This window comes from Camelus dromedarius, chromosome 5 (genome assembly GCF_036321535.1).
Source record: "Camelus dromedarius isolate mCamDro1 chromosome 5, mCamDro1.pat, whole genome shotgun sequence".
Lineage (NCBI taxonomy): Eukaryota > Metazoa > Chordata > Mammalia > Artiodactyla > Camelidae > Camelus > Camelus dromedarius.
Genome location: NC_087440.1, coordinates 40,251,942 through 40,277,930, shown reverse-complemented (window position 1 = coordinate 40,277,930; position 25,989 = coordinate 40,251,942). Strand labels below are relative to the sequence as shown.

General features: G+C 34.1%; 1 protein-coding gene across 3 annotated transcripts in view; it reads left to right on the top strand.

The window, feature by feature from the left end:
• The window catches only part of BAZ1A (bromodomain adjacent to zinc finger domain 1A), a 76,903-nt gene extending 51,200 nt beyond the window's left edge, over positions 1-25,703 (top strand). For 2 of the 3 annotated variants that reach the window (XM_031453570.2, XM_031453569.2), the window contains exons 13-27: positions 154-249; positions 372-596; positions 1,622-1,787; positions 2,187-2,300; positions 5,276-5,406; positions 8,360-8,956; positions 10,571-10,734; positions 11,491-11,645; positions 12,927-13,075; positions 18,643-18,890; positions 18,983-19,206; positions 20,907-21,376; positions 22,974-23,116; positions 24,181-24,268; positions 24,714-25,703. In XM_031453570.2, coding sequence (XP_031309430.1) covers positions 154-249; positions 372-596; positions 1,622-1,787; positions 2,187-2,300; positions 5,276-5,406; positions 8,360-8,956; positions 10,571-10,734; positions 11,491-11,645; positions 12,927-13,075; positions 18,643-18,890; positions 18,983-19,206; positions 20,907-21,376; positions 22,974-23,116; positions 24,181-24,268; positions 24,714-24,910 — 3,167 coding nt within the window. In that variant the 3' untranslated portion in view covers positions 24,911-25,703. The remainder of the gene's footprint in view (positions 1-153; positions 250-371; positions 597-1,621; positions 1,788-2,186; positions 2,301-5,275; positions 5,407-8,359; positions 8,957-10,570; positions 10,735-11,490; positions 11,646-12,926; positions 13,076-18,642; positions 18,891-18,982; positions 19,207-20,906; positions 21,377-22,973; positions 23,117-24,180; positions 24,269-24,713) is intronic. The other variant, XM_031453571.2, reaches the window with a different exon arrangement.
• Positions 25,704-25,989: the final 286 nt, after the last annotated feature.

The following is a 25,989-nucleotide window of genomic DNA, read 5'->3' as shown; positions in this document are numbered from 1 at the left end:
AATGTGAATGATGCTTGTTGTACCTAGTGTTGGTTCTTTTGAGGTTCCTGAATTTTAAGCTGTTTGCTGTTTCTTTCATCATTTTAAAAGGGCATTATTCCCAAATATTCAAGCTTTGATTTGCACTAGAATAAAGTATTTATTTCCTTAAAGATTTAACAGAGGCTTTGGATGAAGATGCAGACCCCACAAAATCTGCACTGTCTGCAGTTGCATCTTTGGCAGCTGCATGGCCGCAGTTGCACCAGGGTATGTGTGGGTTTTATTTTTTTGATTGGCTTTTTATTTTTAATTTTATAAAGGTATATTTTACACTGCTGAGGATTTATTGTTTATATTCTAAATGACTATTTCCTTTTTAACAACTGTAGGTTGCAGTTTGAAAAGCTTGGATCTTGATAGCTGCACTCTTTCTGAAATCCTCAGACTACACATCTTAGCTTCAGGTGCTGACGTAACATCAGCAAATGCGAAGTACAGATATCAGAAACGAGGAGGATTTGATGCTACAGATGATGCCTGTATGGAGCTTCGTTTGAGTAATCCTGGTCTAGTAAAGAAACTGTCAAGCACTTCAGTGTATGATTTGACACCAGGTAAACTTTGCAAGTTGAAACTTGTGTAACCTGCTTACTTCCTACCCTCTTATCCTCTTATGCCAAGAAAACTAAGTAGCTGATGATAAGTTTTAGATGATATTCAGTTTTAAAAGAGAAAACAGTCTCTAAAAAAATTGTTGGAATTCAGATAGTACCTAGATTGAAACTACTGTTGTTACTCATATTAGCTTTAATTATTTATGGTTTTCTTTCTTTTTCATTTGGATTTTTTATTATTTTAGAAGTTTGTGGTTAGTTTACTACATCTACTAAGTTAAGTAAGATAAATGAGAATTAGCGAGCTTTCACCTTTATTAGCGAGCTTTCAATTTCATAAATGAGAATTAGCGAGCTTTCACCTTTAGCATATTAGTATAGCTGAGGCTGCTGAATTCTCATATTTGCTTGAATAAGTGAGATATGAGAAACAGTATATAAAATTAAGATGAAGTTGTTTTTCACTTCCTTTTTTAAATAAAAATTATAATGTACAAATCTATGGAATTTAATTTAATATGCTTATTTAAGAGAACATACAATGAAAGTAGAGTATCTTAATTCCTAACATTCATATAGTTTTAAAAAAATTTTATTGAGTTATAGTCGATCTAACGTTCGTATAGTTTTTGTAATTTATGGTAGTGCTTTTGTGTAGTCTTTTCAGAGTAGCAATTTGCCTATTGCCATTCTTTTTTTAATTCATGTGGTTAATAACTTAGTTTTGATATGAACTTTATACGTAATCCTAAAGATTAAAAGTTGAAAAATAATTCTTTGCAATTAGAAAATTTTTCATGTTTGTTTAACTAGTATATAAAATAGTCATTAGTATTTGAAATGCCTTGTATATCACATTACTGTTAAATTGGATTCAAAGTTACTTTTTTCCAATGACATACCATCAACATGTTTAATCGTGAGAGACTTTTCCCTATTTTTTGTTAAGCATTTTCACATTGAGCCACAAATTTAAAATTTTCTTGTCCTTGATAATCCATAAGTTATTTACCAATTTTTGACAGGAGAAAAAATGAAGATACTTCATGCTCTCTGTGGGAAACTGCTGACCCTGGTTTCTACTAGGGATTTCATTGAAGATTATGTTGACATATTACGACAGGCAAAGCAGGAGTTCCGGGAGTTAAAAGCAGAACAACATCGAAAAGAGAGGGAAGAAGCAGCTGCTAGGTGAGAGATAATTATCTCAGTTGTGCTGATAAAAGCTGTTTATTTCTTTGCATCTAAAACCATATTTCTCTTGTAATAACCTTTAATGAAAATGAATGTATATATATGCATGACTGGGACATTGTGCTGTGCACCAGAAACTGGCACAGTGTAACTGACTATACTTTAGTAAAAAATTTTTAAAAATAAAAAAGTAAAACCATATTTCATATTGGGCTACAATGTGGCATTGGCTCATGCTGTTTGATGGCTTTACTAAGAAATTACGAATAGATTACAACTACATTATGGTTTTGTGATAACATTTGGAGCATTTTTTATAATTTGATGATTAAAAGCAAGATACTAAAATTTAAAAGTATGAGACAGAACTATATAATACTTTATTTTAACTTTCAGAATTCGTAAAAGGAAGGAAGAAAAACTTAAGGAGCAAGAACAGAAAATGAAGGAGAAACAAGAAAAACTAAAGGAAGATGAGCAAAGAAGTTCAGTTGCAGATGTATCTATTGGGTATGGTTTGAATTACAGTGCTCATCTGGCTTTATATAAAGAATAAAAATCAGCATCTTAAACTCTGCAGTGCTTTCAAAATTTTTAGAAAACTAGTTTTCTGTACGTATATAATAGTGTCAAAAAGCCTGTGAAGTTTACATATAGACAGTCCTCAGATATACATGTGTTATGTTAAAAAAAAAAAAAAAAGTACTCCTAGGGAGTCTAGAACTCATTTTCTCATGTAATTGATGTTATAAATTATAATTTCCCAGAAAACTTTCAATAGGCTATTTTTAACTAGTTTTTAGCATTACCAGTAGTATCTCCCCCTCCACCAACATCATCACAGTTGTACACTGTTTCACAGAGCTCCTTGGAGCCTACTGAGGAACAGAGATGAGACAGGAGGTTTTGGTAGACGGTGTAGGGAGAGGATGTCAGCATCCTCTGTTGTTTAGTTAAATAGTTTTTAGTTACTTAAATAATTTAGTGACTGCCTAAGTATTTTATTGCATTTCCAAATATTGGAGATATAGATTAGCTTGGAAGACAAATGGAATTTCTCCATATTGCAGATGGCAAATTATATTCAAATTTAGCAGAAATAATCATTTTAAAATAAAATCTGCAAAGGAAGTTCTAAACAAAAATCTCAGTATTCCAAATTTAATGTATTGACTAAAGTTTTATTTATTTTATAAAAACTTTACTTATAAAAATTTAGTCAATACACTTTTGATTATACTTGCATGTAAAAATACCTAAGTCTTAAGATCATAGGTCACAAACTTGCAACAGCTGTATTTTCCAGGGCCATCAGTAACACTTTAAGGAATTGAATCTGGATGCCTTAAAGGAAGTTCATAGATATGACACCTAAAGCACAAAGGAAAAATAGTTAGACTTCATGAAGATTAAAGAACACTATCAAGAAAGTAAAAAAAAAAACCAACCCAGAGAATGGGAAAAAAATACTGCAAATCACATATCTGATGGTTTAATATCCAGAATATGTAAAGAACTCATACAACTGAATAATAAAAAGACATCTCAATTAAAAAATGAATAAAGGATTTTAATGGGCATTTCTCCAAAGAAGATACACAGGAAGTGCACGAAAAGATGCTCAACATCATTAGTCATAAAACATGTGTTGGTGAGAGTGCAGAGAAATTACAATTCTCATACGTTGCTGGCAGGGATGTATAAAATGGTGTGGCTGCTTTGGATAAGTTTGGCAGTTCATCAAACAATTTAAACTGTGTGTTACCACATGACCAGCAGTTCCACTCCTAGGTGTATACCTAAGAGAATTAAGAATCTATGTTTACCCAGAAATGTACACATGAAAAAGTTCATAGCAGCATTATTCTTAATAGCCAAAAACTGGTAAAAACCCAAGTGTCTGTCAATTGATGAACGGACAAACAAAATGATATACTCCTTCTGTGTTAAATCCATGTAACGTTGTTTTTCAGCAGTAAAAAAGGAATGGAATTCTGATACATGCTACAATGTGGATGAACTTTGCAAACAGTATGCTCAGTGAAAGAAGCCAGTCACAAAAGGCCATGTATTATGTGTTTCCATTTGTAGGAAAGGTCCAGAATAGGCAAATCAATGCAGAAAGTAGATGAGCAGTTTCCAGGGGCAGTGGGGAAGAGGAAATGAAAATGGCTATATGGTTTTTCTTTGGGGAAGATGAAAGTGTTCTGAAATTAGATAGAAGCAATGATTGCACAACCTTGTTAACATACTGAAAACCACTGATTGTACACTTGAAAATGGTGATTTTTTATGGTATGTGAATTATATATCAAATGTTTTTACATTTTATAAACTTCTCCCAATTATACTGAGGTATAATTGACATAAAATAATTGTATTCGTTTAAGGTGTACAAAACAATGATTTGACGTATGTATATATTGTGAAATGATTACCACAGTTTTGTTAATATCCATCACTTCTCATAGTTAGAATTTTTTTCCTTGTGATAATTCAACTTTTAAAAAAGGAAAAATAGGGCATGTTATAGATCCCACCACTTTATATCTTTGTACTCATCTAGCCTCCCTCATTTACATTATCTCTCTGGCTTCTAAATACATTTGAGTTTGCAAAACTTGCTTTGAATGTGGAACATAAATGGTGGAATTTATTTCAAGTTTCATACAATGTTATTTTTAATTTGGACAACATAATGGATTAGGTAAAACATCCACATTGTGTTCATGCTGCCTAATAACTGTTTCTGAATTTGTCTAGTTCTCTCCTTCACTGCTTGTCTATTTATCTCCTTTATGCTCTGAGCCAAAGTCACCTCCCAACCAGCTACAATATTACAGCGGCCTCTTTACTGGCCTCCCCTCAACTACTTTCTCTCCCACATGATTTTCCACATAGCAGCCAGAGTGGCTTCTAATCATTTCCCTCATATCATTTCCTTTTCTAAACTCATCCTCTTTTTTCCCATTGCTTTTTGCATAATGTCCTACGTGGCTCAGTATGATCTAGCCCTGCCTTTTCTCATTCATATCTTAGATTACTTCTTTTTTTTTTTTTTATGTTCTTCTATAGCTCCTTCCTTTTCTCTTGAGCTCAGTGCCTTTGCATATGTTATCCCCTCTGCTAGAAATGGAGATTTTCTTTTACCTGTCTGTCATCTCACCCCTCCCTAGTCTCCTTAGTCTCGCAGTTTAAATATCACTTCTGCAAGTAAGCCTTTCTTGATCCCTGACACTAGATTTGGTTCTCCTGGAAATGCTTTGGTAGCACTTTGAACTTCTTTTTTTAGTATTTATTACATATTTCAATTTTACAATGGTTTATGTAATTATCTGTTTTCTCTACAAGACTGTAAACTGTGTGTCATCTTGCTCACTACTTCTGAGCATAATGCCTGGCACTTTACTTAGGCAGGCAATAAATACTTCATGAGTGGAATTATATATTCATTAATAAATAAAATTTTTATTTTTATCTTTAAGGGAGGAAGAAAGGGAAGATTTTGATACTAGCACTGAGAGCAAAGAAACAGAGCAAAAGGAACAAGATCAAGATCAAGATACAGTCACTGAAGATGAAGATGACCCAGGATCACATAAAAGAGGCAGAAGAGGTAATACAGAATTTCTTAAGGGCATGCTTGCTTATTTTTAAACAGGCACTTTATTAACTCACTATTCTGAAATAATAGATTACTTCCATTTGTGATTCCAAGGTGTGTTTGTTTTTTAAGTGCCCAGCTCATAGCTTTGATAAGTTTTTTAAGTGGTGTTATGAAATTACAGTAGTATATTTATGATTAGGTCTTTATTCACATGTCATTTATACTTTAGAGAAAACAGACAATATTCTTATCTCTTTAATGGGACAGTTTCTCATCACTTCCAACTTTTGGTTGGTCACTGAGTTTTGTTGAGTTTTTATATTTACTACTTTATGTTAGACCAAATAGAAATTTTTATTCTATAACATAACTCATTCAACATGCATTGTATACCTCTTAGACGCTAGAGATACAAAGATCAGTAATGCTTATAATTGGTGTCATATTGCTGAGAATGGAAATCTCTGCTTCCTTAAAATAATTTCATAACTTGCTAGATCAAAGGAAATACATTTTTTGGAAGCTTCTGAGGATCTCTTACCATCTTCATTTGGTAACTATTAAAGGAGATCCTTAAGTTTATTCTGTTCCTGTAATTTAGATAGTATCTTTTTTTCCCAACATTATTTTCTAAATGATTATTAGAAGTAAACAGAAAACATCCTGCCTCATGGAAGCTATATTCTCTGATTATGATGCAGTTGATTTAGAAACCCAAAACAAATAAACTTCATGTTATTAGAGTTTTAAAACATATCTCTAAGTAATGGGTCAAAGGAGAAACCATAATGGAAATTAGAAAATGTTTTAAACTAATTAATATTGCATATTAACACTTGTTAGATACAGTCCCTCTTCTTAGAGGAATATTTACAGCTTTAATACATGTTAGGAAAGAAGAAGGCAAATTGAGCTAGATATTCATTTAAGAAGTTAGAGGTAGAAACTAGAATAATCTCCCCAAATATAAGGAAACAACAGATACGAGTAGAAATTAATAGAAAATAAAACCGCGGTAGAGAAGAACGACAAAGCCAAAAGTTTGTTCTTTGAAAAAAGCACAAACTAGACAAACTTTGGTTGCAACTGATTTTTAGGAGGGTGGGGGATCACAATGAACCAAATTAGGACTGAAAACGGGAGTAACATAACTACAGACAGAGAAGAAATTTGAAGACAAGGGGATAACATAACAATTTTATAGCAATAAATTAGAAAATAGAGTCCAAAATGAACAAAATCCTAGAAAAGTGGAAATTATAAAAATAGAGTAATGAAAAAAAATGTGGATGGTCTTAAAATGTTAAAGATCTTGAATTAGTATTAAAAGCCTTCCTATAAAGAAATTATCAGTTCCAGGCAACTTTATGGTGAATTCCACCAAATTTTAAAGAAGCAAGTAATTCCAATCTTGTACAAACTCTTTCATGCAAAAAAAATAGAAAGAAGAAACATTCCCCAACTATTTAAGCAATTTGACAATGACTGAAACAAGAGAGAAGTCTAATTCTTCAACACAGCACAGAAGGCCAGGCAGGTCACCAGGAATCCAGGCTCTTTCTGTCTTGTTGGTGCTTTCATCCTTAGGGTTTTGCTGCCATCCTCAAGTTCCAAAATGATTTATCACCTTGTCTCCATTCTAGCTAGTTGGACGAGGGGAAGAAGAAAAAGAAGCACAACCCAGAGGTCACATATAATTCTTTTGCTCCCATCTCTTTGACCAGAAGTTTCTAATGTAGCCATGCTTACCGGGGAAAGAGGGTCTGGGAAGTGCTGTCCTTCTTTTGGATTGCTAGGTGCCTGCTAACAGTTAAGTGCTCTGTTACCTTAAAGCAGAGGTTAGTAAACTACAGCCCACTGGCCAAATCTGCCCTGCCCCCTGTTTTTATGTAACCCATGCGCTACGAAGGGTTTTTACATTTTTAAATAGTTGGAAAAAATTAAAAATGGAATAATATTTTGTGGCATGTGAAAATTGTAAGAATTTCAGACTCAGTGACCATAAATAAAGTTTTATTGAACATTGTCTATGGCTGCTTTCATGCTACCGTAGCAACGTTGGGTAGCTGTGACAGAAACCATATGACCCACACAGCCTAAAATATTTAGTAGCTAACCCTTTATAGAAGTGTTTTGCTAACTCCTGCCTTAGAGGAAGGAATGAATCTATGTTGCAGAATAACTAACAGACTCTGCCACACTCTCCAGTATGGAGATGGAAGATTTTTGTGTGGCCCCTTATATTTAAGTATACCAATTTCTTTTCTTTTTTTTTTTAAAGATGAAATTTTATTGTTTGTTTGTTTGTTGTTGTTACTGGGGGGGGTGATCAGGTTTATTTATTTGTTTATTTTAGACGAGGTACTGGGAATTGAACCTAGGCCCTTGTGCATGCTAAGCATGTGCTCTACCACTTAAGCTATACCCTGCCCCCTAAGTATACCAATTTCTTATTAACATAGTATATTAGTCTATTTGTGCTGCCATAACAAAATACCACAGACTGGGTGGCTTAAACAACAAATTTATTTTATGACAGTTGTGGAGGCTGTAAGTACAAGATGAAGGTGCCAAAAGGGTTGATTTCTGGTGGGGCCTCTCTTAGCTGGTGATAGAGCCTTCTCACTGTGTCCTCACATGACCTTACCTCTGTACCCACATGTGGATAGAGAGAGTACTTTGGTCTCTGTTCCTCTTCTTTAAAGACACCAGTCTTATTGAATTAGGGCCCCACCCTTCTGAATTCAGTTAACCTTTATTACCTCCTTAATGGCCCTGTCTCCAAATACAGTCACATTGGGTTTAGGACTTCAGCCAATGAATTTGGGGCTGGGTTGGGTCAGTGGAGAAGCAGGGCGCATACAATTTAGTCCATAACATATAGTAACTTGGGGTACCTTGTATTTTTTGTAAGGAAAATTTAAAATATGCTAATGGTGATCAAATGTTGTTTCAATTATAGGGAAAGGGGGACAAAATGGATTTAAAGAATTTACAAGGCAGGAAGAGGTCAACTGTGTAACAAGAGAGCCTCTTACTGCTGATGAGGAAGAAGCTTTAAAACAAGAACACCAACGAAAAGAGAAAGAGCTCTTGGAAAAAATCCAAAGTGCCATAGCATGTACCAATATTTTTCCCTTGGGCCGTGACCGCATGTATAGGCGGTATTGGATTTTCCCTTCTATTCCTGGATTGTTTATTGAAGAAGATTATTCTGGTCTCACTGAAGACATGCTGTTGCCTCGACCTTCATCATTTCAGAATAATGTACAGTCTCAAGGTCCTCAGGTATCCACTAAAACTGGAGATTCTTTGATGTCTGAATCTACCTCCGGCACTGACCAAGGTCCATGTGATGATTCTGTGCAGCTGCCAAAACCAGTGCATAAGCCAAATCGGTGGTGCTTTTACAGTTCTTGTGAACAGCTGGACCAGCTTATTGAAGCTCTTAATTCTAGAGGACATAGAGAAAGTGCCTTAAAAGAAACTTTGTTGCAAGAGAAAAGCAGAATATGTGCACAGCTAGCCCATTTTTCTGAAGAGAAATTTCATTTTTCAGGTAAATTTTCAGTGAAACCTTTTTCCTTTATTTTTCTTTCCCAGTAATCTCTGGTTCAGGATTAAACAGTTTTCAAGCTATTAGAGCTATATTGAAAACACCTTCTCTTTCATTTGGACTATGTTCTTAGTTCCTAAGTTAGGGAAAGTTTTGCCAGTTAGAGAAATAAGGTTTTCTAGATTCCATTGGGTTCCAGTTGGATTATGAGAAACACATCTAGCAATATGAGAAGCTATATATTCTTCCTGATCTCATTTCTTGATCAGTAGACTGAATACCCAAGGTACTAAGGTTACCATCAGTTTTTGAGACCCAATAGTGAGTGAGGCTCAGGGTCCAGGGACAGGTTTGGTTAGTTGATCACTTCTTTGGAGATGGGCTGCAAGGGCCAGTCAGGTAGCAACGTTTCCTATTTGGTGACTGGTCTATTGATGACAGATAAGAGAAAGCAGTAGGCATTTTTAGGTGTAAGGTTTTGTATTATGAAATGAGACTCTCTAGATAGAGAACTCTAAAATTCAGGGGCATATTATTACCATGACTGCTTTAGTTCTCTTCAGGATTAAAAACTATAAATCACAATTCTTTTCTTAACAGCTTTGTTGAGGTTTAATTCATACGCCATACAATTCACCCATTTAAAGTGTACAATTCAGTGGGTTTTCATATTTTCATAGATATTTATTTGCAACCATCACATAGTCAATTTTAGAACATTTTCATCATGTCAGAAAGAAACCCTGTACCCTTTAGCTACCACCTCCCATAGACATAAGCAACCACAAATCTATTTTCTGTCGGTGTAAATTTCCCTGTCTGAACATTTTATATGACTGATATCATATAATGTATGGTCTTTTGTGACTGGCTTCTTTCACTTAGCATAATGTTTTCAAGGCTCATCCAAGTTGTAGCATATATCAGTACTTCATTCCTTTTTATGAACAATTAATGTTTATTGTATGTATATACCACATTTTACTTATCCATATGTTACTGACGGACATTTCTGTTGTTTCCACTTTTTGGCTATTATGAATAATGCTGCTATGAACATTTGTGTACAAATTTTTGCCAACATGTTTTCATTTCTCATATATACTAAAGAGTAAAATTACCGGGTCATATGGTAGTTCTGTTTGAGGAATTGTTTGAGGACCTGCCAGACTGTTTCCTGAAGTGGCTCACCATTCTATATTGAAGGTTAAAATTTCTCCATGTCCTCAACATTTGTTATCTGACTTTTTGATTCTAGCCATTCTAGAGGTATGAAATGGTGTCTCATTGTGGTTTTGATGTGCATTTCCCAAATGACTAGTGATGTTGAGCATCTTTTCATGGTCTTATTGGCCATCTGGATAGCTTCCTTAAAGAAAAGTGTGTTCAGATCCTTTGCTTGTTTTTTAACTGTATTTGTCTTTTTGTTAAGTTGTAAGTGTTCGCTATATATTCTAGATACAAGTCCCTTATTAGATAAATGATATGCATTTTCTCCTTTTTTTATGCAATTGAGGATTTACTAAGTGTTTTTGTTATCTCACAGTCATATAGTCACATGGGTAATTGTATTTTTAATAAGAAAATCATAATAAAGATATTTGATAATTATTTCAGACAAACTTCAAACTGATAGCAAACCTACATGTAGTCGGGGAAGATCTTCCAATACATATGATCCATCTCAGATATCTGCAGAAAGGCAGCTTGAATTGAGGCTGAGAGATTTTCTTTTGGATATTGAAGACAGAATCTACCAAGGAACATTAGGAGCCATCAAGGTTTGTATCTGTTCCCATTTTTAATTTACCTAATTACCAGAATTTTGGTCATGTTTATTAACATTTGATATAGGGCATGTGTGTTCTGAATGAATACCAGGGAGATATATATATTTTTAATGAAAACTAAGTTTATTCCCTTGTATCAAAATATTTATAATTAGAAATCTTTTAAAATGTACTATATGACTATCTGCTTTCTTAAACAGAATTTAATTGAACATAATTGACTTTTTTAGTACTAATTTTTAGTACTTAAAAAAAATCTGTTTTATGGTATTTTCATCCGAGATGTTGAAATGTGTAAGGATATTTTCTTCTTCCTTGACTAGCTCCTGCCTGCTCTGCTGAGTCTGGTTTGTTTATTGGTTTCTTTGTTACCTTTTTAAAATCTGTAAGTAATTCGTGCTTGATGTGTGTTTTGTTCATTCCTTTGCTATCATCTGTCACTTTTTTGCTACTATCAGGTTACCAATCTTAGAATTGTTTAAGATTTCCCTACATAGACAGTAAGGTATTAAAGCTTCCGTTTATGAATGATGTGAATTCCATTTTGGCCACTTAGTAACCTTATTTTAGATCCCTTTTTGTTTTGTTTTTTGTTTTTTAGCGGAGGTACTGGGGATTGAATAGATCCCTTTTTGATTCACAATCTGTTTTAGGATATTCATGAATTTTTCATATGTACATTGAGGCTCATACTTAGGAACAACATATGCCATTTTTCAGAGTTAGTAAATTTGAGTTTTGTTACAGGTTACAGACCGACACACCTGGAGATCAGCATTAGAAAGTGGCCGATATGAGCTGTTAAGTGAGGAAAACAAGGAAAATGGGATAATTAAAACTGTGAATGAAGACGTAGAAGAGATGGAAATTGATGAGCAAGCAAAGGTCATAGTAAAAGACAGGTACAGAAGGGATTCTTCTAAAGTAATCATCACTTTTCCTTGCCATTTCCTTTTTTTAAAATAAATGTTTCTTTTTCTTCAGAAAATTGTTTTAAAATCTTATTGTGAGGACCTTAATGTTTGTAACCACTGAAATAATGATTTTGTTAAACCTCAGGTTCTCTGTTACTCCACTTAGTACTAATGAAGCCAAAGACAATTTGTTAGGATAATAACAATTACTCAGTTTTTTTAAAAGTCTTTGAGCTTAAAGTTTTATTAATTTCAGAAAGTAACTTTATACTATCCATTTTTCTGTTCTGTAGGAAAACTTAGTAAACTGTAGTAGACTGAACTATTACTTGAGCTATTAATCAGAAGCTATATATCTACAGACAGATACTTTTACTTTTTCAGAGTTATTTTAGATACTGTCTGCCCTTAAGGATAAGTTTATTGTCTAGAAGGAAATGGTGGAGGGACATGATGCTAGCAATTATAAAACAGGGTCAAGGGGGAGGGTATAGCTCAGTGGTTAGAGTACATGCTCAGCATGCAGGAGGTCCTGGGTTCAATCCCCAGTACCTCCATTAAAATAACTAAATATATAAACCTAATTACCTCCCCTCCAAAAAAAATTTAAATTAAAAAAAGATTATAAGAACAGGGTCAGAGTTCTGGTAGAAGTAAACACCCAGTGCAGATGTAGTACATAGGAGGGCTTCTTATCTTGGTAGAATACGGAAGACAGCAAAGCCAGCGCGAGAGGAAGTGACTGTGAACCTGAGACCTAAAGTTGGGGAAGATATGAAACTGGGAGGGAAGGCATTATACCAAAGGCTTTGAGTGAACCGACTTGCACTTTTAAATGACTGTTTTAGCTGCAGCGTGGAGATTTATTGCAAAGGGAGTAGCATTGGAGGCCAACGAACTAGTTAGTTAGGAGGCAGCTATGTATAAGTAACAGTTGGAGCATGAGAAATAGAGATTAGCTGCCTGAGATACTTACCCCTTAAGGCCCATCACAGTATCACGTCTCTGAAACCTTCCCCCCAAGCCTTGTCTCATCCACCTTCCCTCCTCCAGATATTCGCCCTTCTGACATCCTTAAATGACTCAATAGTTAGGTTAGCTCTTGATCTTGTTTTTATTTCCCTTTCCTACTAGTTTATGAGAACTCTCTGAGATTGAGGAAACTATTTCTTACACGGGTATAAGAAAGCATTTGGATGAATAAGTGGGCTCAAGTTTCACCCAGTAGTGTTTTTAAGTACTATAAACTCTTCAATGTTTTAATTGTAGACTTCTGGGCATAAAAACAGAAACTCCAAGTACTGTCTCAACTAATGCAAGTACACCGCAGTCAGTGAGCAACGTGGTTCATTATCTTGCAATGGCACTTTTTCAAATAGAGCAGGGCATTGAGCGGCGTTTTCTCAAAGCTCCACTTGGTAAGTATCTGTTTTTAACTCAAAATATTAGTTATATTTTAAATGCTTTTGAATTGCTCTTTAAGTAACAACTGTATGGGCTGACGTAATAAAATTCATTGACTAATGTGAAGATTTTTGAGATTGCATTTCCGTTTTAAAATGTGTTCTTTCAGGTGAGTTTTTGTAATAATACTTAAATACTGGGGTTTTTTAAATTTTATTCTAGGCATTCATTCCTTTCAACTATTTCTGTCAATCTTTTCTTTTGTGAATATTTCATCAAAAGAAAGATTACCAAAACCTGTGACTAGCCAGACCCTGAGTAATCAAAGATTATACATAAGGTTGTTGTTATTTAAAACAGAACCTCAAAGAAGGTACTTAAATGTCCACAGTTAGGGATAAGGTTTCATAATGTGGGTCACTAACCTGAGTTCTGTATAAGAAGTGCTAAATCAGAAATACCAAATGTTAAAGAGAAGCAGATGAGGAAATACTCTGTAATTTATGGTTACAATGACAGAAATAATGCTATCTGGATCATGTTTCAGCAATTTATGAAATTAATATGCTTTTAGGAACTAATCTAGGAACATAATCATTATGTCTTTAGGAAAATACGTGTTTCAAGTTCCATATCAATTTTCATGTCATAACTGCCTTTACTTCCCTGTGGTCTTTCTGAAATATTGAATTAATTTATAATTCATCATGTTGAGAGTTTATATCTCAACAGTGGGGTACTAGAAGAAACAATTTTTTAAAACCTTATCTTTTTGGTCTCATATTAAGAGAGCAATTTGAATAGACTAAAATCCTTTAAAAATGATTTGAATGTTACCTTGTTGAGTAGTAAGAACAAAGTTTTCATAAATATATGGTGGTATCAGAGCAATTTTGGAATGTCAATGTGTTCGTAAAATGTCTATTTTTAAATTGAGTTTGTGGCCAGTATCTCATTGTTCTAATAAGCCTATCCATATTTTTTATAAATTGATAATTCCACCATAAGCTTAATAACTCAGTTTTCAGATTGAAAGTAGCACTTGTAAGAAAAAAATACATATGATCACAGCTCACAAAGATTTGTATTTGCTGTATCACTCTTATTTCATCTTCAGTATTTCTTACTATTTTCTGTGTCTAAATCAAATTATGTATACAGGAGATCTCTATATTATTTCTTATAACCACATGTGAATCTACAATTACTCCTATTAAAATTTCAGTTAAAAGTTTGTAAGTCATAGTGCTCTTAAAATGTAAGATCTTATTATTAATTCTGTGATCCAAAAGAAGTAAGGGATAAAATGCAATTCTGCTGATTTTTCCATTTCTGAAATTGCCATCAATTAAAGTTATAAATTCAGGGGGATAATCAAATTAATTATTTAGTGTATCTATATTTTCATCAGTACATTTTATTAAATATTTAGACAAAGAAAAAAGCTACCCCTGGGAGATGTTTCGACTTATTATCTAGTAGGTTTTATAAGAGCTGAGAACTATGGTGTTTCTTATGCTTGTTTATATACAGCAGTGTTAGAACATTCATTTCATCCTGAGAGATACAAAAGAAACTGTTAATTTGGGATCTTAAAAATATAAATGAAATAAATTCACCTTACCTTACTTGCTTTGGTGGTAAATGTTGGTTAAAGTAAAATGTTGATCATTTATAATATGGATGTTACCATCTACCATAGCTGACTCAAAGTTAATAGAAGAACTGATGTCTGTAACTCTTTCTGTTTAAGCCTTTGTTTGAATGATCTATTTTGAATGAGATAGCAGGACATGGAGGTGCCTCTAGGGTTTTAAGATAGTCTAAAGATTTGGAACAAGGTGATCAAGAATATCCTTAATCCAAGAGAGAAAAGAGAGTTCCACTTTATGAATATTTGAGAGAGAATATATATTAAAATTCTCCATTCTCTTGATAATTTTCAACATAGGAAAATAACTATAGTAGGAATTTTCCCAGTTTAGCTTCAGAGGTTATTTCAGTTTCTTGATGAAGCAAGTAAGAAATAAAATTTCTGCTTATGTTCCACCTTCCCTAGTATGTCCCTTTTAGTCTAGTGACCAATCACATTGATAAATCTAGGCTTTTTTAACATGGGGAAGATAATAATATTTTAGCTAATGATTTTAGGTAAGATATGTGAGACTTGTTTGCTTGCATTGATAATTTAATCATTTATAAAGTCATGCTTATGGTTAAACCCTTGAGCTATGAAAAAATTCTCAAACTAACTTTATCAATTTGAAATCAGGTAACACAGAAATTAATAAAGATCAAAAGGGAGGTAGAAAAAAAAAGGACAAGAAAAAGAGAGAGGAAGATCAATCTAGTGTGAGAGAAGATGGTAAATTTTTAAAGAATTTTGTCTTTTTGACAAATAATGATTTTACTTTATTGCTGAATACTGGTTTATATATTTAGCTTTTGAAGGAAAACCTTAGATTTGATTTTTTTGGAAGAGAATGAGGTTGGGGCAAGCTTATAAAACAATATTATCTTTCTAACTTTTTTTCTACATTTCATACCTCAGCTAATCAAATTCTTTTAAACTGGTATATAAAAGGTTTACATTGTTGAATCTTAGTATACTTAGTTATTAGTTAAAAGAATGAACAGCTACAGAATATATAGTACTTATTTTGCATATAGTATTCACAGCATTTTTTTTTCCTTTACTAGCATAAGGAGAATTACGAAGTAGGCGATGTTACTGTTTTATCTCCTAGTGAGGCTTACATGGCATGGTGACATGGATTACTGTGTAGTGGCAGTTAACAGTATGAGATCTCCCAGTGTGATATTTGATCATACGAATCTATCATTATTTTATATTAGTAAAATACTTTCAATTAGTAATTTCTTGAGGAATTTATCAGTGGTGGCATAATGGGAAAAAAAGATTTCTGCCCTTGAGAGTTGTGAAATCTGGAGAAGAAACAAGGTTTAAGATAAGAAAACAATTAGCAGAAAAATGGAATCAATTATACATACTGTTTTTTAATCTTTAAGTACTTATATGAAAATAGAAAAATATGGGCATCCATTTACATTTATATTTTATATTTAGAATATTTTGAATAGGTAGGAGTAAGTGGGATAAAAATTGGACCTTGAGCTATCACTGGTTTAATTTTCGTAAAGCACCTCTTTGATCAAAACCCATAGTGTTTCACCAACCCATGAATTAAGAACCATTCAAACTGACTTTCAAGGTTCCAAAGATACTTCATAACTTTTCTTCCACCCTTCCACTTTGGCCTCTGCAACTTTATTTCTTGCCTTTACCAGTAAGAATACCCTCTGATTTATCCAGAAAGATTTCTTCAGAATCTTTGAACTAGCAATTCGTGTTGCTTTCTTCCTTGGAAGTTCCACTCAAGCCAGAACTTTTCAGGAAGCCTTATATCAGAAAATCAAGATCAAGAGGAAGCACAAAATGAAAGCATGGAAATAAGTCAAATGGACTGTATTATTGCTTTTATTTCCCTCTTTGCTAATATTTCTCTTTAGTTTTGTCTAAAGAATCGTTTGACTCATCCATTTTTTCCCTCTCTCATTGCGGTACAGATCTCAATTATTTTCAGAGGTTCTGATGCTTTTTCAGACTGCTTGGTTATTTACTCATATTTTCAAATGTTTATTTCTTTGAACATGTTAAACATGATTATTTTATATTCTGTCTAATTCTGTGTCTTAAGTATTTATGGGTCAGATTCTGCAAGCTTTTGCTTATAGTGTTTTGTTTCCATACGTGCCTTGTGGGTTTTGACTATTAACTCTCATTCCTCATAACTTAATCTATGGAGATTTCTTCAGAGAGATTTTGCAAAGATTTGCACTTGTTTCTGCCATTCACCTGAGGTCACTACCAACCCTGGACCACTTTAAAATCTTAGCTTGTGTTTTTTCAGGTTTTAAACAGGCTTTGCTTGTAGTTAACTAATCTCAGGGTAGATTTGTTTCCCCTTTCCACCCAACACCAGGGTCCAGATGAGCAGATTTCCTTGCTGCCTCTTCCTTTGCAGCACCCATTTCCACCGTTACAAGTGTAACCTTTAGAGGTCCTAGCTTTTCAGAGAAGACTCACCACATTATATAAATTATAACATTGCCCTAGGTTTCATGTCCTCTCTCTCCCTCCCTGCCCAAGTCAAACTGGAGCTCAAGATCCACTAGAGTGTGGCAGGTCTGTTGCTTTAAGACTTCAGTTCATTGTGTGTATCTTCACCCTCCGAGCTATATTAAAATTTTCTTAAAGGCTGGGGCCATAGAATAGACTTGTTTCATATTTTCTGAACTACTGCACATAGGAGGAACAGTATGATGCAGGAACAATGATAACAACAATAGCATTTACTCCATGAGGCAGTTTACATATCTTATGTGTATTATCTCATTTAATCTTCCCAACAGAGGTGTAAACTCACTGCGTATTACTGCTGAGGCCCCTGAGGGACAGCAGGGTTAAGTAACTTGCCCAAGGTCACTTGGGAAGCTAGTACTCACCTCAGGACAGACTGACTCCACAGCCCACATTCTCTTAATCATTGTGTTACTGCCTATGAGGTTTTATTTGAGAATGGTAGAAAATATGGCATGATAGGACCAAACTGTGTGTGGAGTCTTATATATCTTGCAGAATTTTGACATGATGTGTAGGCCCTTCATAATTAAGTATGATGTCTTAGGAAAACAAAAGTCATTGCAATATTGAAGGTCAATTAAAAATGAGAATTACATGCCGTTGTAAAACGATAGACTGGCTAGATTGATGGCATCTAGTTAAATGACTCTTAATAGATTTTTTTTAGTCCAGAAGACAAAGAAATGATGTGATTAATGACAGAATATTTCAAATGTTTCTGTATAAATATTGATGCTGAAAGTTTTTTTAAGGGGGTATTAACATTTTTTTAATTTACCTTATTTTAAAAATAATAGTTTCTTAGGTATAGAAGATAATGTTGGTATTTTATACATAATTAATATTTTTAATAACAGTATTATTGAGATATAATTCACATATATAAAATTCACCTTTTTAAATTATATGATTCAGTGGGCTTTAGTATATTCACAGTTGTACAGCCATCCACCACTTTCTAGTTTCAGAACATTTTCATCAGCCCCCAAAGAAACCTCATATACAATTGATACTTAGGGAGCAGTCCATCTTTTATCTGAAAATGAGAAAGTAATGTTTTTGATTCAAATGAATAGTAGCTAGCCTGTAATCATATTTAGGCAGTTTTAGATCAAGTTTAGATGTGAAGAACTAGATCAAGAACATGTTGCCTAAGTTATTTTTCTCTTTTAACTATAAATTCCCAAGCATTTGGTTTATGGATTTAAGTAACTTCTTATATCATAAACAAGATGTGGCTCAGCAAATATCTTCTTTAATGTGAGGTTTTTGTTTTTAATATCAACACAGTCTTTTTGTGACTTATTAAGGAGAAGAACTGTAAAAATCTAAGCTATTTAAACTACCAAGAAAATAGTTCTAGGAGATGTCTAGGGTTTGCCTAGGAACTTTAATTGCTTTCCTTTTTCATTTAAGATGCCAGTGACAGTGGGCGTTCTTATAAAACAGTCCTGGACCGTTGGAGAGAGTCTCTCCTTTCTTCTGCTAGTCTATCCCAAGTCTTTCTTCACCTCTCCACCTTGGATCGTAGTGTGATATGGTCTAAATCTATAATGAATGCCCGTTGCAAGATATGCCGAAAGAAGGGCGATGCTGAAAACATGGTGCTTTGTGATGGTTGTGATCGCGGTCATCATACCTACTGTGTTCGACCAAAGCTCAAGGTATTTTTTTCTTCTTCTACTTCTCAGATTAGAATTGAGACATTGAGATTTTGAGTGACTGATGATTAATGATTATTTATGTGATTTATCAGACTGTGCCTGAAGGAGATTGGTTTTGTCCAGAGTGTCGGCCAAAGCAACGTTCTAGAAGACTCTCCTCTAGACAGAGACCATCCTTGGAAAGTGATGATGAAATGGAAGACAGTATGGAAGGTGAGGATGATGACGTTGATGATGATGAAGAGGGTCAAAGTGAGGAGGAAGAGTATGAGGTAGAACAAGATGAAGATGATTCTCAAGAAGAGGAAGAAGTCAGGTAAGTCCTAACATGCAATAAAATAAGGATTTGTGGGTCTTAGCTAGACAGTCTCTTGACTTTTCAAATACAAATAGAATAGCTGGGGTCCATAATTTTTTTAAAACTAGTATACAATATGGTAGCATAAAGTTACCCTTGCCTTTTATATATTGTAAACATATAAAATTTTTCCCAAGGGAGTTTAGTCCCTTTGTGAACTTAGGCAGATCATAAAACCAAGTATGAGTGCAAGTTTGGACAGGAATGTCAATTCAGAGCCACATCCAGGTAGATATTACTTAATTTTTTACCGAAAGCAGCAAATAAACAGTCCATAGGATATTCATGAGATAAAGATGAATGCAGCATCCCAAAGGCTCTTTTGCTTGCTCACGGGGTTATACCCAAATATTGGTGATCTTGGCAATCTATGGAAAAAGAAAGAGAAATGCCAGGAAGCACATTGTATTTTTATACTCCTACCACGTCAGCACCTAGAACCAACTTCTGTACTACTGTATAACCAAGTATGCTGCAACTTGCCCAGGCTTACTGTATAGGTTTGGTTATTCCTGCTGTGGCAGCACTGGGGCAGTCTCCCGTTATTTGTCCGTAAGACCTTCCCCTCTTTTTAACATTTGAACTCTGTTCATGTGGAATCAAGAAAGTAAATGTGAAGCAAGGGCAGCCTAGAACTGACACAGCACCTTAGAAAGGCCACAGTCTGAGAGTTGAGGGTATAGGTCAAGTGGTAGAGCACATGCCTAGCATGCATGAGGTCCTGGGTTCAATCCCTAGTACCTCCATTAAATTAAACAAGTAAGTAAACCTAATTACCTCCCCCTGCAAAAAAAAAAAAAAAAGGCCACAGTCTGAGAAGGATGATTAGAGAGAGCCACCCTCTATTGTTTAATAGCACAATCAGCAGGAGCCATTTTCCCTGTAGCTTATAATAGCAGTATTGTGTTAAACATAAAAGTGATAAAGAATTTGGAAAATTCTTGGAAATATTTTGGGTAAACTGGAAGTTCAGGTATGTGGGGAGATGGCTAAAAGGGGGCCTAATTGGATTGTTTCATCCTTGTCTACAACTTAAAGGCAATTAAAAGGTTAAATCTAGTTTTGTATCCTACAGTAAGAATCAGAAGATGGCAAAGAGATTCTTGGCCTGGTATTGAACAGTAGGTTTAAGGCTGACTTTTGTGGCATCCATTGGCCAAAACTATAGGTTACCTCAGTATCAATAGTAATGAAAAGTGACAGTCTCCTGTAGCATAAGGAGACAGAAGATTTGCATTTTAAGTTTTAAACATGATTAGGTCCATTTATTTGGTTCTCCTGAGGATTTTATTACAGTTTATCATAATTTAGGATTTGATTTTTATGATGATGTCCTGGAGTTACCCAGAAATTATTTAACATTCTCTTTGTATTACAAAGAAATATATGAAAGCACATTTTAGATTTCCAAGAAAAATTTGCTGGCTCTAACACAACATTGTAAACTGACTGTATTTCAATAAAAATATATTTTTTAAAAAAGGAAAAAAAAGTTGTTGGCTCGTAAGTTTAAAGAATTGAGTGTGGGATAAGTCTCAGTAACATAGAAAAGTTATGTGTGTAGAACTCATTGGCTGAATAGTAGAACAAGGGGACTAGAACTAGCCATATGTTCATCATTGCTCTGTACAATAATTGTTTTCTAACACTATTTATAGCCCACCAAAACGAGGAAGACCTCAAGTGAGATTGCCAATTAAAACAAGAGGGAGACTTAGCTCTTCTTTCTCAAGTCGTGGCCAACGACAAGATCCTGGAAGATACACTTCAAGAAGTCAGCAGAGTACACCCAAAACAACTGTGTCCTCTAAAACTACTGGTAGAAACCTACGAAAGATAAAATCTGCTCCTCCTACAGAAACTAAATCTTTAAGAATTGCCAGTCGTTCTACTCGCCAGAGTCACGGCCCACTGCAAGCAGACGTATTCGTGGAACTACTTAGTCCTCGTAGAAAACGCAGAGGGAGGAAAAGTGCTAATAATACACCAGAAAACAGTCCCAGCTTCCCTAACTTCAGAGTCATTGCCACAAAGTCGAGTGAGCAGTCAAGATCTCTAAACGTTGCTTCCAAACTTTCTCTCCAAGATAGTGAATCCAAGAGAAGAGGAAGGAAAAGACAATCTACAGGTATGAAGAAGTCTTATTTAAACTATTCTTACCAAAGAAAATCGAGTAATTTGGAAAGATCTAATGTTGAGGCATTTTGGATCATTTCTGAAAAGCTGTCTCTATGCAGAGTTATTAGGGAACAACTTGACCTGAAGCACAACATTCAAGGAAGGGGCAGCTATTTGGGGAATAAAGGTAAACCACATTACTAGTATTTTTACTAGGGCAGCAGGATAGTTGTAAGAAATTTGCAAACAGTGTTCTGTTTTTCATGGAGAGGTTTGGCCAATGAACAGCCTCAGTATATCACACTGTAACACATTTCATTCTCTTCCACCTTGTCTTCCTTCAAAACACACTCATCATCACCTGGACAAGCTACATTAGATACTTGGTAAGGTTCCCATCTGACATACTGAATTTAGGGACAGGAAGAGTTGAGAACAGTAATATTATTAGGAAGTGATCACCAGCTCTGTCTTTAATTCTGATAATTATTGTTTACAGTAATATTTATCCATATAATAATCTCTTTACTTATTTATCTCTTCAGTCCTATCCTCTTTTTTCTTTGTTGTCAGTATAACAAACCTTTGATATTTCAAAAAAAAAAAAAGTTAAGCATAAAAAATATTACTACTGTTCCTTGAAGAATTTTAGTTATATTGCATTATTCAAACACGTGACAGGATTAAGTGATTCATTGGTGAAAGAAAAGAACATAACGCAGTTACCAGGTTGTCCAGTTTGGGGGGGCAGAGGACAGAATATCAGGTAACTTTGGACCAAGATCTAATTTAGTTTTTCCTATCCCCTTGTCTGTTTCGCTCTTTCCCAATTCTAAACTCCAAGCTATTTAAAAAATAGCACAGCTGAAGCATTTTTATTAAAAATAAAAACAAAAACAAAAACCTCTGCTGAGAAAAAAAGTGTTGTTAATTGATCTGTGAACTCACCTGGTGCTAAGGACAGGTGAGAGGGGAGTGTGGGCTTTGACTTAAGCAGGGAATTTAAACTCCTGAAGTCACATACAGACTGTACTGCTTTTTTGTACTAATTTATACACCTTAGATTTCATTATACACCTGACATTTTATGAAAAAAACATTTTGCTTTAAGCAAATGCTCCATATAAAATTATATAAGAATCTGTTAGTTCATCATTGAGAGATATTTTCTATTATGCAAGGTAATAAAGAGTCTAAGTTTCTAGATCTGAAAAGAGTCTAAGTTTCTAGATCTAAAGATGTGTTTCAAGAAATACCAAAGAATTGCTTGCTTTCATTTTACTATAGTTGAAAACACATTTTTAATAAAATGGAGTAAAAAACAATCCACAACCTTGTGTTCTAGAATTTCCTTTTGTATTATATCCTTTTTATAATCTGTTCCTAATGAATGTTCATTTCAATTAGACATTTTTTAAGAGCAAGAAGGAAATAATGGATAATTGGTCCAGATTTTCGTGTATCTCAGAATGTATGTTAGTTTAATATCTCAGTGTGTACAGTGTTGATTTCCTGTTTTCAGTTCGTATTTATATGCCCTGCTTTGCTTGTGGTGATCAAATATTTCGCTTTGTCATCACCTAAAATTAATATAATGATTTATTCAGAATCATCCCCTATGACACTGAATCGAAGGAGTTCAGGCCGACAGGGAGGAGTTCATGAACTGTCTGCCTTTGAACAGCTTGTTGTGGAATTGGTACGGCATGACGACAGCTGGCCTTTTTTGAAACTTGTTTCTAAAATCCAGGTAATATTACTAGACTTTATAAAATGTGTTCATACCTATTATCTGATTCAGTCTGCATGGCAAGTTTGAGGTAGTCAAAATACTTATTTAGTCACTGTCTACTTAGGGGGAAAAAAACTTGGAAAGTGGGTTCCTATATTGAAAAACATGGAGTTAGACAGCATAGTCTCCTCAGTCCCTTCTAGCCCTGTGACTGGTTCTTATCAGTGATGACGGTGCATTGAAATAGCCTGACTGTTTTTATTCTATGTAATGAATAGGAATAGACTTGATTCAACCGAGTACCGTTATTGGTATTTCTATTATGTTAAACAGTGTTTCTTAAACTTCAGCATACACCAGAATCACCAGAGGGCTTGTTAAAACACAGATGACTGGGCCCCATTCTAGAGTTCTTAATTCACTAGGTCTAGAATGATGCCGGAACAATTGCATTACTGACAAGTCCCCAAATGATGCTGATGGTGTTGGTCCAGAGACTACAGTTTGAGAAACATTGATGTAAGGATAGCCACTCTTAAATAATAGAGATGGCATAGTCTGACTAAGGGATTTGAGACGGTGCTGGGTTACTTAGACACGTATGGCAGGATATGACGTGCTGCCGCAGAGGTGGGAGTGCTGCAGCACTGTACTAGAAGTTACGATGGTCTTTCAGAAGTAGAGAAGAGCAGGCAATTGATCTGAGCATTTCAGAGGGTGGGAATAGCAGGAATTAGGGACTTTTTTTGTGTGGAAGGACTATTTGGTCTGGTCATTGAAGAAAGATGGAATATCAATAGTGAGAGATGTAATAAGGACATTTCAGGAAGAGGAAACAATAAGTTAAAAACCTACAAATGAGAATATGGGAATGATGCATAGTTTGAATGGAGCAGAGGGTTTTATACTATCAAATAGACTTCACAACATTATAATGACTGAAATGTATTATGTAATTTTAATGGAATAATAGTATTCAAAGGTTAATATTCAGTTGCTTTTAAGTGCAAAACTTGCATATATTTGACTACTTATCTCCAATAAATTTTCGATAGGAGAGATATATTTGAATTATTTTACAGGTCCCAGACTATTATGACATCATCAAAAAGCCCATTGCCTTAAATATAATTCGTGAAAAAGTGAACAAATGTGAATATAAATTAGCATGTGAGTAATTTATATTTTTTGTCTAATAATTATTTTTGCTTAAGGAGATAGAGACTGTTTTTATTTAAATGATGTATAGGAATGTAACTGTCTAGATGGCATTCCCAAGAAATCCCTAAAATGCTTATATATGCATATATAGAGATAAAAGATGCATGAGGATTGAATGAGTTAAAGACATTTTATAGAACCTGATCTTAATAGTCATTCTTTATAATTATATAAAGTGCATCTAATTAAATAACTGCAAATTTCAATAAAAGTTTTTAAAATATTTGTAGTTAAACAATTTTAAACTTCATTTCTGCCACCTTGTTTCAGTCTTCAGTTTTTAAAGAAAAAAGTGGACTTCCATTTTCTTATTGACATTTCCAGATATGAGACAAACAAAAATTATATTTATAATTTACTTTCCTTCTAATCTCATTTGGTTTTTCCATTCTAGCTGAGTTTATCGATGATATTGAGTTAATGTTTTCGAACTGCTTTGAGTACAACCCTCGTAACACAAGTGAAGCAAAAGCTGGAACTAGGCTTCAAGCATTTTTTCATATTCAGGCTCAAAAACTTGGACTCCATGTCACACCTGGGAATGTGGATCAAGTTAGCACACCACCGGCTGCAAAAAAGTCACGAATCTAATTTTGTCCTTCTAAAGGATATATTTGAGGAAAACAAATTGTTCATGAAAATGGAACATTAAATCATGCTCTAAAGCAGATATATATGTATGAAGCAATAACAACTGATTGACCACATTGAAATGTGGCCTGCACTATATTCTCAACTTTAATATTAAGCACTCAGGAGAATGTAGGAAGGATTTCCTTTGCTACAGTTTTGTTCAGTATCTAATAAGTTTGATAGATGTATTGGATACAGTACTGGTTTACAGAGGTTTTTGTACATTTTGAGATCATTCATGTGTCCCAGTATGTCAGAAAATATTTTTTCACCTATGATTTATTTTGTCATTGACTTTTTTTAGAAGTGTGGTATTAAGGGGGATTTTATCTACACAGATAATCTTCCGTTATAGCACAGTTTAGAAAAAAGTGTATACGTCTAAGAAATGTTTCATGAGCATTCTTTCAACACTACACATGAATGAATCCAATTTTATATCCTTGAAGTGCTGTACCAGTGTTGGCTGGAGGTATTAAGTCCGAGTTTATTAACTAGATATTTATTTAGCATTCAAAGTAATTTGTGAATTTGTTTTGTATTTATAAAATTTGTACCTGGAAAATGTTCTTTAATTTTTTAAACATTTTATTGTGTTTTTGTTTTATTTCTCTAACTTCCTTAATGATAAATCAATAAAAGGTAACAGCCTCCTTTTTCCCTGGCAGTTCTTTCAGTTTTACAGAATTGTATTACAAGTTTCTATGTGCAACTTTTTAAGTGTACAAATAAAATGATACTTTTTTTTCAAGTATCTGAATTTCTGGGATTTTAACAAATCAGAATTGGACTTCTACATGTGATAAATACAGGCCATAAAAAACAATGTTTTATTGTACCTGAGACTCTATAGCAGTGATTTGCATCTTTTTCTCCCCACACCCTTGAGGACAAAGATTCCTCCCATCAGTAACAGTAACATTCTGTGGCAAGGATCCTCATTAAAAAAAGAAAAGAAAATCTGGAATATGCTCACCTACTTAAGAAGCACGACTGTGAATTTTTTTTTTTTTAAGTAAAATGGGAAATGCTATTTC